General features: G+C 38.0%; 1 protein-coding gene across 4 annotated transcripts in view; it reads right to left on the bottom strand.

The window, feature by feature from the left end:
* The window catches only part of ALS2 (alsin Rho guanine nucleotide exchange factor ALS2), an 82814-nt gene that overhangs the window by 29555 nt on the left and 35307 nt on the right, over window positions 1-17952 (bottom strand). For all 4 annotated transcript variants that reach the window (XM_033230692.1, XM_033230693.1, XM_033230691.1 and 1 more), the window contains 6 exons: window positions 15945-16116; window positions 13344-13524; window positions 10368-10433; window positions 5003-5165; window positions 775-906; window positions 241-369 (listed from right to left, as the gene is read on the bottom strand). In XM_033230692.1, coding sequence (XP_033086583.1) covers window positions 241-369; window positions 775-906; window positions 5003-5165; window positions 10368-10433; window positions 13344-13524; window positions 15945-16116 — 843 coding nt within the window. The remainder of the gene's footprint in view (window positions 1-240; window positions 370-774; window positions 907-5002; window positions 5166-10367; window positions 10434-13343; window positions 13525-15944; window positions 16117-17952) is intronic.

Raw genomic sequence — 17952 nt, 5'->3', positions numbered from 1 at the left:
GGCCTTGCCATCTCTGCTGCAGGGCCCTCGTCACATGGCTGACACTCATTCTCAAGCTGGAAACTTCAGAAGTTCTCTGAAATCCAGTGCATACACAAATCCATGCTGTAGCTGAACAGTCTCTTTTAGTCAACAGTTTCAGTAAAATCACACTAGTTTTGAACATAAACTGATAGCATAGTTAATAAGGATAGGATTCCACCTTTCAGGGATTCTTTTAAGGTGAGGAATCCAGCCTACCTGGGCATGGACCAGTGCATCATTAAAGAGAATGAACCAATTCACAGAAAACCTCCCAGCATGTTGCAGAGACAGGGCTCGGTTACTACTCTCACACAGCAGTCGACGCTCTGGCTTTCTCAAGGAATCCTGGAATTAAAGACAAATATAATACTAAGCGAAACAATCAAAATCATTTTTACATGTAAAGAGAAAATAAAACAGATACAAATCACGTTTAAGGGAATTTGTTGGTCATAGCTTAGCTTGGTGTAAAAACTAAATTTCTATGGGATCTAAACACTTCACAAAAGTAGAGCTCAAAGGAGATTAAAAAGAAAACAAAAACAAATTAAAGGTAAGTCTTCAGAGAGGATTTCTAGAAATGACAGAAGGTATTTAGAGTACCCATTGGTATGGTCCTTAGACATTTTAGGAAAGGGGTCATTAAAATGTTATTACCATAAACAAGTGAGGAACAGAGAAAATGATATCAATTGTTATCAAAACAGTTGCTGTTTGCTAGGGTAACAAACAACAATTGGCATGGCTTACCGTCATTTTTCCGGGGAAGGTCTTCCAGAAGCCCAGTGTGTATTCTGCTTCCTTCCTTTTCCTGCCGAGATGGAGAGCAAGACACTCATAACAAGAACTGGAATCCTGCAGTTTCTGATATTCTGGAGATGCCTACAGGGCAAAAATTAAAGAGGAAAAAAAGAACATAAAATCATTATCCAGAATCTGTAGCCTCAGTCTGCTTTAGATATATAGTATTAAATGTAGGGGAAAATTTGGCCCAAGAGCATAAGTAGCACATTGCAGGAGACTGGGAAAAGGAGATTGGTTTTAGAAAAATTCTACTACATAAAAATACTTATGAAATAGAGGAATAACTCAGGGGAGAGAGACAAAACCTGGCAGTTACTGAGGAGAGCAGCAGAGACCCCAGGATAGGGCAGGAGTTCTCAAATGTTTTGGTCTTGGGATCCCTTTATTTTTCTTATGTGGACTGTATCTATTGATATTTACCATATTAGAACATAAAATTAAGAAATGTCAAAAGCTTTTATTAATTCACTTACAAAACTTTTTTAGTGGCAGGGCTCGGTGGCTCACGCCTATAATCTCAGCACTTTGGGAGGCCGAGGCTGGCGGATCATGAGGTCAGGGGATCAAGACCATCCTGGCTAACATGGTGAAACCCTGTCTCCACTAAAAAAATACAAAAAGTTAGCTGGGTGTTGTGGCGGGCACCTATAGTCCCAGCTACTCGGGAGGCTGAGGCAGGAGAATGGCGTGAACCCAGGAGGCGGAGCTTGCAGTGAGCTGAGATGCGTACTCCAGCCTGGGCAACAGAGCAAGACTCCGTCTCAAAAAAAAAAAAAAAAAATGTTTTTAGTGAGAAAAGTGGCAATGGTCCACATTTTTTCTAATCTCTTTATTATCTGGCTTTAAAAATGACAGCTGGACTTTCATATCAGCTTCTGCATTTAATGTGTTATATGTTGTTTGGTTAAAACCTATGAAGAAAATGTGGCCTTATAAAGGTATATATCTGGAAGAGAGAGAAGCATTTTAATAGCCATTTCAAATGAATGTGGATATTCTCCTTTGATATTACATTAAAACTTGCTAAGTGGTAGATTCTTAAAGGGAGCTGCAATGTGGAATCTAAAACCACAGCAATGAGTTTTTTGTATGCTGAGATGTTAAAATCCAGGGGTTCATCGTGCTCTTTGAATGGGTCTTTTACCAACTACGACTTTGTACCATCTATGATTATGGATTGGACATATGGAAAATACTGGTTGACTGAATTATACAGATTTTCCAAATGTTGACATCTTTCTTCTACAACATCAAAAATCACAGGATCATAGAACCACCAATCTCATAAGATAAAGTCCTAAGTATCAGGCAACTGTCACACTCACAGTGGTAGATTCATCTCTAACATTCTAACTTTTGCTTAAAAGTTGAGATTTTATTATTGGCAACAAATACTATCATTTGTTCTCTTTGAAATGACAGGTTCATTTACTCATTTCTGAGAAAATATCTGCCAATATCCAAATCTGAAAAATCAGTTTATCTGTCAATTATCCTTTCAAGTTAAAAAAAAAAAAAAGCAACCCATTCATTTCAACAGGAGCACTCAACTCAACAATCACAATCGTGCTTTTTCTTGAAAACCACCACACTTCAGCATGCAGCAGAACTGCTTTACATGTACTTCGCACATCACCACACATAATAGGACATTCTTAAGTGAAATTGTATTTTAACTGCAAGTGCATGGCAATGAGGCAATGAAGAATGCAATGACTACTAGTATAGTCTGGTGCCACTGCCTTGATTCCTACCAAGGAGCCAGCAGTTTTACCCACCTTAACTTCTGCACTATCAATGTAAATGACAACACAGTGGAAAAGGTAAATATCTTAGTACTATCATGAAAATAGTTTTGACCTTGTGAACCTCTTGAAACGGTCTTTGGAAGCCCCAGGGGTCTGCAAACCAAGATTTGAGAACCAACTACTGGGATGGGTGTAACTGCTATGCCATGTAGTGAGGGAGCAGAAGGTAAGATCGAAGGATGATCTCTCACATTCATGAGTTTACTTGCCACAATTCTGAGAGTCACTCATTTTCATTTTTTTCCATTCACTTAAGAAACATTTAATGAGTATCTACCACATATGAAACATTCTGCTAGAATGCTAGGGAAAAAAAATAAGGCATGATCTTTGTATCATAATTAGGCAGACAAGATAGAAAAATGTACCAGAATAATGCAGTGGTTTTGTTAACAGGTTATATATCATAAAAGACAATCTAGAAAAGTAGGTTAAGAGAACAGATTCTGGAATCAGAGCCTGGATATGAATTGTAGCTCTACCAATTCTCAGCTGTGTCTCAATTCTCTCATCTGTAAAAGGCTGATGATGAAATACGTATAATAATAATGCCTACTTCACCAAGTTGATGTGGGGATTAAATGAATACATATAACTTGCTTAGAACAGTGCCTGGCATATGGAATTCATTCAATAAATGTTAAGTATTATTATTATTTTTATATGGAGACATTTAAAAAATACATATATGTGTACACACACACGATGTCAAAGGTGTGCCTTAGACTTACTCAATTATAATGTATAGTGATGGAATACTGGCAGGTTTTGAAAAAGCTTCCACAGTTGATTTTGACCCCCTGTGATGAGGATAAGGGCCACTGATATAACATGAGAAGTGAATAATGGAGAGAGAAAGTGTTAGCAAAATAGAGTAAATAATCCTTTAGAGATGGATAGGGGAAAGAGAACCAATATAGTCAAAGAGGGCTTTATTTTCATGATAAAATGACCTTTGTCCCAGAATGAGGATGGGAGTGGGAGTGTTTCAGGAAGGAAATATAAAGCACATGAAAGCTACATCCAGGAAAACTGAACTCTGACTCTGAACAATTCTAAGCTGATCTGGTAGGAAATTTTTTTGTTGACTGAGGCCATATTGGGGCGAAAGCTGTATCTCACTGGGATATTTGATAGGTCAAACCTTCACAGCTAAAGCTAGATCAGTTTAAAGATCTTACAGGTCTTTTCTTTAGTCTGGTTTTAAAGTCAAAATCAGACTAAAGAGAAGACCTACAAGATCATAGTAGGCTCAACTGTAGAAAGCCTACATCAATCAGTTCCTGGGTCACTCTGAGGGGTGAAATCTGTTTAGATCAAGAGACAGACCTAGAGATTAAGAAGATTCTAAACCTATAAGGGGCCAGTATGTTGGCTCATGCCTGTAATCCCAGCACTTTGGGAGGCCGAGGCAGGTCAATCACTTGAGGTCAGGAGTTCGAGGCCAGCCTGGCCAACATGGTGAAACCCCATCTCTACTAGAAATACGAAAACAAAAAAAAAAGTAGCCAGTGTCATGGCACACACCTGTAATCTCAGCTACTTAGGAGGCTGAGGCATGAGAATTACCTGAACCTGGGAGGTGGAGGTTGCAGTGAGCCAAGATTGCTCCACTGTACTCCAGCCCCAGTGACAGAACGAGACTCTCTCAAAAACAAACAAACAAACAACAACAAAAAACCTATAAGGGACTTTGGAGTCATTATAATTTATCTAGAGCCTTTCAGGGTAGAAACAAAATGAAACCACACATTTCGACAGCATTTGAAAGGTGAATGTCTCAGGACCAGCTTTAACATACATCTATATCCTAGTGTGGTGCTAACTTCCTAGGATTCCATCTAACTAGTTTTATATAGGAGTGGACTAGTTAACATTTGAGAAAATCCTGTAACACTGATTCCTCTCAGCATTTGCTAAGGTAACCTAAACACCTGGTATAAAGTCTAGCATGAATCCAGGCCAGTTAACACCCCTGCCTTACAGGTGTGTGCCCTTATACAGAAAACCAGGGCTTTGAAGAGCTCTGTTTAACTCATAGTTAGCATGCATCCAATAAATTTTGACAACGACTGAGTGAGTAACATCTGATAGAGTCTCAACTTTAGACAAAGTTTCATAAAATGAATACAGTTTATTCATCTTGATAAGGCCCTAAAAGGAAACTGAATCCACAGAAAACTCAATTTATCTACAGTCATACTTTCCTCTATCATTTCCCTGAAGAAAATTAAATTTAATTAGACACATATTAATTATTAAATATTAAATTACTGGAGTTCCAGATCTTGTGGTGGCATAATCCATACCAACAACTATGATCCTTGGCTTTCCAAATGTCCAAAGAGGTATACATGGGAGCTTACCACTTCAAAACAAGTAGCAAGCTTTAGCAAAACTTTTGCATAATTATGAAGTCGTCTGATTGGCAAGAAAAACAAAGTATTCAGTATTTCCATCAACTGAGTGTTTTCATCATTCACTTCTGATAAATCTTGCAACAGCTCTTGGTTTTTATTTAGGAAATCACTAGAGGTAGAGGAAAACAAAATTAGTTAATCCTTTTTGAATTGGTAATATGCATGATATTAAATAAAACATTTCACTAGAAAGTACCTTTCAGAATGCACATTTTTTAGCTGCTATGAAAGTAGAAATACAATGAAATAAGCCAGATATAATTAAAAGAATTTCCCTATCTATAAGATAGGATTTTTTAAGTATAAAAAGTAGCAAATGGTAGCAATACAAATGGTTAATCACAGGCTTATGCCTATGTTCTAGGAAATGAATCATACATCCCACAATTTAAGGTGAATAATCAGAGACCAGCTGACACCATCACCTGTTAATTTCAAAGCCAAAAGTCACAGCAATAAATGGCAAGACTAATTGCTCTAGGCAGCTGTGCTAAATAGAAACACTGGAAGAAAAGTGAAGCTCCTTGCTCCAACAGAATTAGTGTGGATATTAAAACACTTCTAATTTCTTCTTTTTTCCTTCAATTATGAGTTTATTATAGGAAAGTAATAAAAAGCTGAAAGAACTAGTATTACAGTTAACAAGAAACAATAAAGATGATTATATGTGACGATTTCAATGCTGAGATCTTCAAAAGCATTTCAAACTGAAGCCAAAAATTAGTGTTTAATATTCAGTTTTTTATAAATTCATCGTTAAAATGTTATTCCAAATTTTAATGCTGATCAATAACCCATTAAGGCTTAGCTCACCAAACCAAAATACTTAATGGTAAAGCAGTAAGAGTTGGTGAGCTGGGTGCAGTGGTTCACACCTGTAATCCCAGCACTTTGGGATGCCAAGGTGGGTGGATAGCTTGAGCCCAGGAGTTTGAGACCAGCCTGAGCAACATAACGAACCCCTGTCTCTACAAAAAATACAAAAATTAGCCAGGCATGGAAGCGTACACCTGTAGTCCCAGCTACTCAGGCAGCTGAGGCAGGAGGATCATTTGAGCACAGGAAGTTGAGGCTGTAGTGAGCCATGGCTGTGCCACTGCACACCAGCCTGGGTGACCAGCCTGTCTCAACAACAACAACAACAAAAAGATCTTAGATAGAGTGCCCAGATTTTATTTATGTTTGGTTTGTGCTAATGTTCTTACTTCGTTCTCCATGTTCTACTGCGGAGACCAGCTGAGGACTTATTTAATTCTATACAAGTGTTCTGCTTTGACCTGCTCCTGAGAGACGAAGGTAAGATATAGGGAACACAAACTCCCTTGGACCATATTTCTCCTCAATACCCAGTAGACCAGAAATGTTCCAACTCTTGTGAACTCCATTACTTTCCAGGACTCACTCATGTCCTTACCTACAGTCTTCCCCGAAAGAGGACAAGCTACGCTCCTAAGAAATCTGAACCAGAAATCATCTCTGATCACCTTATCTTTTCTAGGGAGTTTTTAATCTAATAGTGGCAATATTACTTTTTCCTTATATGGCAAGGTCTATACTTTTTACTCAGATTTTTAAAATAAAAATATTAAAGGTAGAAACAACCTAAGTGACCATCAGCAGATGAACTGACTGATAAAATGTAGTAGTGTGTACATACAAGAGAATATTATTCAGCCATAAAACAGAATGAAATTTTGACGTATGCTACAACATGAATGAACCTTAAAAATACCATGCTTAAAGAAATAAGCCAGACACAGAAGGGCAAATAAATACATGATTCGACTTATATAAGGTACCTAGAATAGGCAAACTCATACAGAGAGGAAGGAGAATAGAGATGACCAGAGCCAGGTAGACAGTATGGGAGGAGTTATTATTTAACATGCACTCAGTTTTTCTTGGGGATAAAGAAAAAATAGTGATGGTTATACAATACTGTGAATGTATTTGATGCCCCTAAATTGTATACATATTAGTGTATAATTAAGATTAAAATATGACATTACATATATTTTATCACAGTTAAGAAAAAAAACTTGCATAATAATCAAACCACCAGGCAAGCCTGATGTGAGCAGCTGACTGATAAATCAGATGAATGATAAGTGCTTGCACATCATCATCCAAGATCCACTAACAGCCATGTGGGCACCCTAGCTGTGCTCTAGACATTCTCAAACTCCTCTCTGAAAATGAAATCTTTAAGGTAATTTTAACTATTGACTTTGTAAATAGAAATGGGAAAAAGTTGTCAGTGCTGCCTTTAACCATGTTAAACCCAGGCTGTGGGCATGGTGCTGTGCAAAAGGCAAGAGGCTTTCAACTTATGTCATCTCATTTTCCTGCTCTAACAAGGTCAGTTCTTCAGTACTGTGAATCTGACTCAGAAACGCTAGAGGAAGGTCAACAACAGCAAAATAAGGAACCAGGGTCAGTAACTGCTGTAGCCCTTCAGGAAGCCCAGAAGCTTTCCATTTAAATTGTCACAAGTCTTCATCTATTTTTTGCATCTTCCTGTAATTAAACTTGCTTTTCTTCAAGCATTACTATCTGAAAAATAACTATTATATTTTCTCTCTGCTCCATTTAATTATTGGTTTGGGTACAGCCCCATTTTCTCCTATTTTCTTTGGCTATGATTCAGCATTTCACCAACATTATAGGTTAACTAGGCTATTTTAGTCATTATAATAAAGAGATTTAAAATAATAAATATAAAATCAGTAATAACAAATCTAAACTTGTCAAAACCAGTTCTCAAATGTAAACAACAACAATAACAACATCCATTTGCTCCTTATAAGAAGTATACCAAAACAATGCAGACAGGCTGAAAGTAAAAGAATGGAAAATGGTGATGTATTAAGATCAAGAATTTTAAAGTTACTACACAAGGTTAAAGACATATTCTTGAACCTGTCATTTTAAAAAATAAAGGCCAAACTCCTATATTTTGGAAACCAACAAGCGTGTGAGTCCAAGGATTCATAATGGAAGTTAGAAAAATACTTTCGAAAATATTTAGAACTGAATGACTATAAAAACAAAACATATCAAGACTTGTAAGATTCAGCTAAAGCAACAATTAGAGGGAAATTTGTAGCCTTAGATGGCTACATTAGGAAAATTTTAAATTTGAAAAATTAATGAACCAAGTGCTAAACTTGAAGTTGTAAGAAGTTAACAGGTGAACAAAAAGAAAGAAGGAAATAAAAAACAGAAATTAATGAAAATTTTTAAAAGGGAAAGAAATGATTCCCTAATTTTTGAAAAAATTAATTTAAAAAGTAGTAAATTGCTGACAAGACTGATCAAGATTTTAAAAAAGGCCCAAAAATCATAAGAATGAAAAATAGGGGGTACAACTACAGTTATTCTGGTGTAATCATCTTAAGACTATGGTAGGAACATTATGCCAATAAACTTTAAAACACGGGTGCAATGAATAATTTTCCAGAGAAATATAAATAACAAAAGCCATAAAAAGACATAAAGACCTGAAAATACCTATTCATTAAATCAGTAAAAACTCCCCATTAAATCAGCAAATGCTCCCATGAAGCCCAGATTATGTTTATGGATGAATTTTACTAAATCTTCAAAGTACAAATAATTCCTACTTCATATAAACTATGAACTTCCAGGAAACAGAAAAGGAGAAAAAGCTCCTCCATATCTGTGAGTTCCAAATCTGTGGATTCAACAACCTCAGACCAAAAATAGTTCATAAAAAAATTATGTCTCTACCACTTTTTTGTCATTAATCCCTAAACAATACCATATAACAACTATTTATATAGCATTTATATTTTATTAGATGTTATAAGTAATCTAGAGATGATTTAACATTATATGAAAGGATGTGCACAGGTTATATGCAAATACTAAGCCATTTTATATCAGGGACTCAAATATCCTTGAATTTTGGTTTCCTTTGGGAGGTCCTGGACTTAATCCCTCATGAATACTAAGAGACAACTGTATAAGCAAATTTAATTCAGCAATGTATTAAAAAATTAATACATAGATTACTGAATTTTGGAATTTGGAAACGCAAAGATATTTAACATTATAAAAATCGATTCCTCTACAACTTTTAGAAATAGGGGCCTTAAGATAGGGTTAAAACCCTATAAATTGTACCTACCAAAAACCTAAAGTAATCATTTTTAATGGTGAAATATTAAAAGTATTCCCATTAAAACTAGAAATTAGATGAGATGGTTAGCATTCCTTCTATCAGGATAAAAGATCAAAAGTAAACACGGAGCTGGGCGTGGTGGCTCACACCTGTAATCCCGGCACTTTTGGAGGCCAAGATGGGTGAATCACTTGAGGTCAGGAGTTTGAGACCAGTTTGGCCAACATGGTGAAACTCTGTCTCTACTAAAAATACAAAAATTAGTTGGGTGTGGTGGTGCACATCTGTAGTCCCAGCTACTCGGGAGGCTGAGGCAGGAGAATTGCTTGAACCCAGGAGGCAGATATTGCAGTGAGCCAAGATCGTGCCACTGCACTCCAGCCTGGATGACAGAGTGAGACCCTGTCTCCAACAAAAAAAAAAAAAAAAAAAAGCAAACATGGCAAAACATTAACATCTGCTAAATCTGGGTGGTGAGTACATATTTAAAGTATTTTCTATTAAAATACAGAATTTTTGGCCTGGCACAGTGGTGCATGCCTGTAATCCCAGCACTTTGGGAGGCCGAGACAGGAGAACCACTTGAGCCCAGGAGTTCCTAACCAGTCTGGGTAACACAGTGAGACCCTATCTCTTCTATTTTAAAAAGAAAAAAATGTTAAATACAGGTCTTTTAAAACCTTGGCTTTGTTGTTGAGTCAACACTTGTTGAGAAACTCTCTGTTTGGGATTATTGCCTTGTGTAAGGAGCTTTTAAATTATTTACCCAGAAGCTAAATGCAAATACTTTCTATCTGCGCAAACACTTTTTTCTGTGTATCATCACATATGTTATTTGTTCCTCTCCAATGAAAGAGAACATTCCCATTTTTCAGATGAAAAACACTAGGCCTACTGAGGTAAAGAGAGTTATCCAAAGTCTCAGGGATAGCACGGAAGGACCCAGAACCTGAGCCTTTCATTCAGTGCTTTTTCAATGGCATATTACTTACAATGATAACCAGTGGCTAATAGTACCTGTCCTTTGTAAGACTTACTCAAAGTTTATATTTTGATTTGTTTGGTAAAATGATGAAGTCAAAGCTTTCCCTGGGCACTCGAAAACACAGAGCACTATAAAACGTGATCTTTGGTTGAATGATAATTGGAAGGTGTGGGTTTGCTTACATGGCAGGCTTAGCAAGAAGCTGGAATCCTCCCATAACCAGGAAATTTGTAATAGATGTGCAATACCTTGAGCAGAAAAGAAAACACATGTACATTAGCTGATATGTAAATTAGTTCTTCAGTTTCCAAACACATACCTGGAATAGATAATTCTTGATTATTTCACCAACGAATTTCAGAAGTTTTGTGATGTCAACATTTGTGAAGGGCAGGTTGCATAATAATTACAATAATGGAGGTAAAGGAAGGGGTAGGGGAATTTCAGCTTAGTAAAGATGGTAATATAAGGCTGGTCACATTGGCTCACACCTGTAATCCCAGCACTTTGGTAGGCTAAGGCGGGAGGATCGCTTGAGCCTAGCAGTTTGAGATCAGCCTGGGCAGCATGGGGAAACCTGACTCTACAAAAAACTAGAAAAATTCGTTAGGCATGGTGGCACATGCCTGTAGTCTCAACTACTTGAGAGGTTGAGGTGGGAGGATCCATTGAGCCTGGGAGGTTGAGGCTGCAGTGAGCTGTGATTCCAACATTGCACAGCCTGGGCGACAGGGTAAAACTCTGTTTCCAAAAAAAAAAGATGGTAATATAAAAGGAAATTTTAAAAACACCTAAAGCTATACAGAAAATGCAGTAATTTACTTGGTATCCACCAAGCAATATCTATTATGTGGTAACTTAATTAACATACTTGAGAAAACATAATTAAAATAGTTGAATTTTTAATGAAAATTTTCTATAATCTTCACTTCAGGTTTCCCAATTAAGAAATGACAGTGAAGGCCGGGGGCGGTGGCTCACTCCTGTAATCTCAGCACTGAGAGGCCGAGGCAGGTGAATCACCTGAGGTCGGGAGTTCGAGACCAGCCAGACCAACATGGTGAAACCCCGTCTCTACTAAAACTACAAAAAGTAGCTGGGTGCGGTGGCGGGCACCTGTAATACCTGCTCCTTGGGAGGCTGAGGCAGGAGAATCACTTGAACCTCAGAGGTTGTGGTGAGCCAAGACCGTGCCATTGCACTCCAGCCTGGGCAACAAGAGAACTCCAGCTCAAAAAAAAAAAAAAAGAAAAAAGAAAAAAAGAAATGATAGTGAAGGTAAGAAAATATGTTAAAAGTGCTTGAGTCAGTGTTAGAGAATGTTGATTAAATATTGATATACTGCTAAAGAACAAGTCTAGTTATACTACTTTGAGCCTTGTACATTTCTTGTACACACCTGGGCTGGCAAAGGGAATCAACTGACTTTGAGGAAGAAGGGAAACTCCTACTAAAATTAGCCCACAGTACTGTACAATGAAATATGGTTATAATGGTTAATTTTATGTGATGTGTATTTTATCACAATTAAAAATAATTTTGGCCAGGCACAGTGGCTCACACTTGCAATCCTAGCACTTTGGGAGGCTGAGGCAGGAGGATCACTTACACTCAGGAGTTTGAGACCAGCCTGGGCAACATAGTGAGACCCCTGTCACTACAAAAAATAAAAAAATTTAGCTGGGCGTGCTGGCATGCACCTGTAGTCCCAGCTTCTTGGGAGGCTGAGGTGGGAGAATCACTTGAGCCTGGGAGGTCAAGGCTGCAGTGAGCTGTACTGGTGCCACTGCACTCCAGGCTTCAATAACTTTAAAATTATTATAAAAATAATTTTAAAGATTCATACGTAAACCCAAATATTTTACTTGCCCCATCTATAGGAATAAAACGTTATGTTAAAAAAAAGCCCAAAGTATCAAAACAAAAGCATTTTTAAGCATAAGGCCTAAAGTACCAAAGAAAAAGAAGTGAAGTAGAGGTATTATGAGATGAATTTCAGTCAAAAAAGGAAAATTATCCAGTAAAAGCTGGAATCACAAAAACAACAAAATCTAGTTTTACAAAAGGAAACTAGTAGTAAGTTCTATTATTCTTATTTTTCATTTCTGAAAGATGATGAGTTAAGACTCAAACCAGGATATTTCCTCTTAGACAACAGCTTCAAATATTTTCAATTTTGCTTATAATTAAAATAGCATCCAACTATCTGCACATATTACATAGGTTGGAAAGGAAATACACTAAGAAGATAAACAGTGGTTAGTTCTGGTAGTAGGATTATGGGTGATATTTGATTATCTTTATTTGTGCAGTTTTCAGTAATAGACACATGTTATTTATGTTATAAATAATCAAAACACCAACAAAACATGAACTCCCTGAGGGCTGGTGCTTTTCGCAGGCCCCATGCTGTGCTGCTGTGGGCTTGGAGCTCCCCGCAAATGCCTGGCACTGAGTGGGCACTCAGTGTTTGCTGGATGGTTGAGGTGTGAATGAATAGAGAACAAAACCTATACATACTTCAGATCAAAGCATACATTAAAATAACACTTAAATTATGCCTCACATCATCATATCAAAACACAAGTTAAGAAAAGGTGAAACATTTTAAGTTACATTTTCAAGTACACTTGGGATATTTTACTTGAAAAACATGCAAAGAACCTTGAATAACTATTCTAGGCTTTATTAAGAAAAAACATCTTTGGGTTAAAAATAGTTGGGTCTTTTAAAACTTCCATTTACACAAAAGTAAAAAGCAGACATCAGAACAGCTCCATATTTACAGTCAGCAGTTAGTCTTAAAATAATTTGTTTAGTTACTAATTGCTTCAAGTTTTAGTACAATTTAGTTAAGTAAACAAAATTGTTTTCTAAAGAACCACTTATAATAGTACATTTTATGTAAATTATGCTATCACTCTGCTAGAATATAGAAGAAAACATGATAATTCATTTTTTAAACCTTTTTTTTCACTTAGAGAAGACTAAATTTTAGCAATCCAGAACTATAGTTGGCTTAAGATTAAAATAATTGCTTTGCAATTTCTATTACCTTATATCACTCTCCCTAATCTAGTCTCTTCTGATTAAGGAGCTGTTCTCCTTGGCAGAATAACCCTGCAGAGATTGAACATGACACGGGACTGGATACTTGCTCTGTATAACTATCCAAGAAGAGACTTGCATGCTTCAGGATGACCAAACTCCTGGCTTCCTTTACCCCATGAAGGAAGCTGCTCAGTGAGGCTCCATGCTGACCAATGAGGTAACACAGCTTGCTGAATCGGCTAGCCACCTCCTGCAACAGCTGGACTGTAGTTGTAGTGCCCAAATTTTCTATAACAAAATAATGATGATGATGACAACAACATAAACTGAAAACCAATCACTTTATTATGATCATATGATTATGATTATGAATTCCTCTAAGACTACTTAACCTGTTGCCATGTGCTCTCAACTAAGGAACCCAAATGATTACAGTATTAAAGCAAACTCAAAGATCACAGTATCCAGTACTTTAAGGAACTTGTTAAAAACACATTCACAGGAACCTTATAGATTCCAGGATGTCTTTTTCCGTTAAAAAGACTCTCCAGGTGATTTTAAAGATGAGCCAAATTTGAGAACCACTGAGCTAATGCAACTCTCTGGTCATTTTGAAGATAAGTAATCTGAAGCCAAGAGAAGGGAAGTCAATTATCTAATTTAAGTCACTGATTAATGACAGTCAGGAATTAAACTCACTTGGGGAGTTATACCTTTGTTAAGATTTTCAGCTTTTTTGTTCTGACTTCTGTTCCACTTGCCTCTTTGACAAGCCTAACCCATCAGTGCAGAGAAGGCAATCCAAACATTGAACTGCCGATGAAGCTCTGAATTTCAGAGAGAGCACCAGGATATTATTTACTTTTTGCCTGTCTAAAGGTCCTCATTTCTAGGACTTCTTTCCAAGCACTTAGGAAACTAGACTGGGAAGACCAACAAAGAAATCAGCAACCAGGACAGGAGAGAGGCAGATTTAACTTTCCTTTCAGAGCAATCCAGGAAGCTTCCAGCTTAGAGTGCTTCCTTTCCCTTGGCAAAGTCCTGGAGTGTTCAGCCTACCTAGAGGAGGGGAATTTATAGAACAGAGACTCCACAACACTTAAAAGGCAGAAGGTAATAAAAGCAAAAACACAAATGCAGACAGTCCTCAGCTTACAAAGGGATTATATTCACAAAGACTGTAAATTAGTTGTTTGAAAAGATGTTTTTCCATAGAAACAACGGGCAGGCCGGGCGTGGTAGCTCACACCTGTAATCCCAGCATTTTGGGAGGCCAAGGCAGGCAGATCACTTGAGGCCAGGAGTTCAAGACCAGCCTGGGAAACAGGGCAAAACCCCGTCTCTACTAAAAATACAAAAATTAGCAGGTCACCACACACCTGTAGTCCCAGCTACTCAGGTGGCTGAGGCACAAGAATCGCTTGAACCCAAGAGGTGAAGGTTACAGTGAGCCGAGATTGTGCCACTGCACTCCAGCCTGGGTGACAAGGCAAGACTCTTCTCAAAAAGAAAAGAAAAGAAAAGAAACAATGGGCTGATCTGCACAAGAAAGACAATGTCCTCAACGTGGCAAAAGTGATGTACTAGAGTATCAGTCTGAATTCTGGATCAACACAGGGGACAAGGAGTGCAGGAGAGAGAAAGAGAAAGAAAACTTCCTCTCTGTTTTCTGACTGTAGGGCCAAGTCCAGAAAAAAAATTTGAAATAGGAAAAGTTTATCTGCAACAGTTCCCTCAACTTCCATTCTGCATTCCTTTCTATTCTCCCAGAGACCCCAGGTACCCAGTATATCTGGACAGTGGCATCCCATCTAGTACTACTGTAACCGTTCCCTCTGTATTACCCCCTCACTTCCAACCTCTTTGTAGCTGGGCATAGCTAAGAAAAAGAATCAGATTTAATCAACTCATGCTGAGGGATAAGATCTTTTTTTTTCCCCCTGAGATGGAGTGTTGCTCTATCACTCAGACTGGACTGCAGTGGTACGATCTTGGCTCACTGCAACCTCCATCTTCTGGGTTCAAGCAATTCTCCTACCTCAGCCTCCTGAGTAGCTGGGATTACAGGTGCCTGCCACTGTGCCTGGCTAATTTTTGAATTTTTAGTAGAGATGGGGTTTCACCATGTTGGCCAGGCTGGTCTCAAACTCCTGACCTCGTGATCTGCCCTCCTCAGCCTCCCAGAGTGCTGGGATTACAGGTGTGAGCCACCATGCCCAGCTGGATAAGATCTTTAACACTCTTATAGCTATCCACGATTTTAAGAGACTACTTGTAAATCCAAATAAATCTCTACTTGATATAATTCTAAGAACTATAATGAGGAAAACGAAAAATTCAGATAGCATACTGGAAGATCTCTTAGGTCCAGGAGGGGCATAAGTGTTGTTTGGAAGTCTAACTTTATGTAGGGTCAACTTTCCCAAAGTTGTTTTTGCTCCTCTGCCATGAATATCCTAAAAGTTCCATTTTCTATTTCTGCAAGCCGAGGGAGCTCTGGGAGGGCAGGACAGGGCAGGGGCAGTGAGGCTATTGACAAATTGGAAACGGTTTATAAATTGTTGACTACCTGTGTACACACACACACACACAGACAGTGGATAGAAAGAAGTAAACCATAAACTAACAGGTTTTCATTATTTGTGATATAGGAAGAAGAGATAAAGACCTGATGATTTAGTGGTGGAAGACAGGGGGTTGCAACTTACCTAAACTGAGAAGAGGCCTGAGAATCTGAGATTTGATATCACTTAGTTTTGAATAGAATCGTCTTTCTGTAGTAGCTAACTCGTGGAGACTGGCAATATACCCCATAATGTTTTTATCCACCAAGGCTAGATAGCTATCTTTTCCTGCTGTCACTCTGCTTATATATCCAAGCTGAAAGAGAAGAAAATAAAAGGATTAAATATAACATATAATTATGTTAGTAATTTGGTATACTGAAGCTGGCTTATATCAGCTGACAAGAGCTAACTTAAATATTCAGAAAATTTGCAAGCAAGTAATTAAACCATCGGCAGCTTGAAAACTGGCCACGGTGAAAATTTGCAAGCACTACAGACTAGGGTTTTTTTTTGGCGGGGTAGGGGGTGGGGGGTTGCTTCTTTTTTTTTAGAGCCGGTTCATCAGTACATCATTGTTATATATGCATATCTGGATCTATACATAACTATATACACCTACTTTCAATTATCTCCAAGATACCTTTCATTTCACATTACATGTGTTTGGAAACAGACACCCTGGATATATAAAGATCCAAATGATAGGGATACATGTCTCAGGACCCCTTTCTGAGTAAAATAAGATTAATGAGATCAGGGAGGATCTCTATGCTGTATATTAAAATATCTAGGATTCAAGAATTAACCTGCCTTTTGTACAATGAAACGAGATTTTCTTAAAAAGGGACTTTTTGTCATTTACCCAAGATACCACTGTATAAAAAACATTCCATGTATTTATTCACATATCCCATTAAATCAGGCAGGTAAGTTACAGACCCAACGCACTATTAACATCCCATGATAACCAAAGACATACACGAGAGCTCTTCATTCCTTTCATCAGCCCATTTGATCCTTTATCTAGACTGTGAAATCATTCATGGGGAATGTAAAGCCAGGACCGGCAACTACAGACACATCTTGGCTAATGTTGCCTTTAATTTTTAAATATTTTTTTGTTTTGGTAGAGATGGGGTCTTGCTATGTTGCCCAGGCTGGTCTTGAACTCCTGGCCTCAAGTGATCCTACAGTCTCAGTCTCCCAAAGTTCTGGGATTATAGGGATGAGCCACTGTACTCAGTCCCAGTGTTACCTTTAGCAAGAAAGATCTTGTTCCCACGCATTCATAACTTACTAGCTAGAAAAACAAACACAAAGACTAAAAAATAAAATAAAATTAAAAAGTCAATATGCTATTTTACTCAATAAAAATAAGAAACCCTAGAATATACTAGTTTTGGGGGTTAATTTCCCTGCAACATGTCACTTTACGGGGAAAAGGAAAGCTAGAAATAAGCCAATGGTTTCAGTTTACAAAAAAGAAGAAAGGAGAACAGAGTAGGAAAGCAGATCAAACGAAAAGGGGATAAACAGTAGGTAAACAGTAGGAAATAAAAATAAGGCCAAGCAAGGTGGCTCAGGCCTATAATCCCAGCACTTCGGGAGGCTGAGGCAGGCAGATCACTTGAGGTCAGGAATTCAAGACCAGCCTGGCCAACATGGTGAAACGCTGTCTCTACCAAAAATACAAAAATTAGCTGGGCGTGGTGGTGGGCGCCTGTAATCTCAGCTACCTGGGAGGCTGAGGCAGGAGAATTACTTGAATCCAGGAGGCGGAGGTTGCAATGGGCCAAGACTGCGTCACTGCACTCCAGCCTGGGCAACAGAACAAGACTCGGTCTCAAAAAATAAATTAATTAATTAAATTAGAAGCAGAGAAGTGAAGCAGGGAAAAACAGAACACTGTTGGTTGTCTGTCGGGTCTCTCACGGTCTGCCATAAGCCTATCTCAGGCTCTTGCATTGTTACTTTCCACTTATAGTTAGAAATTCAACTACTCTATTTCTGTTCTGATTCACCTCGAGGGTTCTATGGCTGCAGTCAGGAAACTTCATAGTAAAATGTACTTTCCAATATTCCCACATGAGGGTGTTAATTCAACAAATGTTTATAAAGTATGTACTATGAGGCTACAGCAGTGAATGAG

The sequence above is a fragment of the Trachypithecus francoisi genome, unplaced genomic scaffold, assembly GCF_009764315.1.
Source record: "Trachypithecus francoisi isolate TF-2019V2 unplaced genomic scaffold, Tfra_2.0 Lachesis_group13, whole genome shotgun sequence".
In the NCBI taxonomy this organism is placed as follows: Eukaryota; Metazoa; Chordata; class Mammalia; order Primates; family Cercopithecidae; genus Trachypithecus; species Trachypithecus francoisi.
Note: the sequence above shows the minus strand (reverse complement) of the source record. Positions and strands in the feature narration are given on the sequence as shown.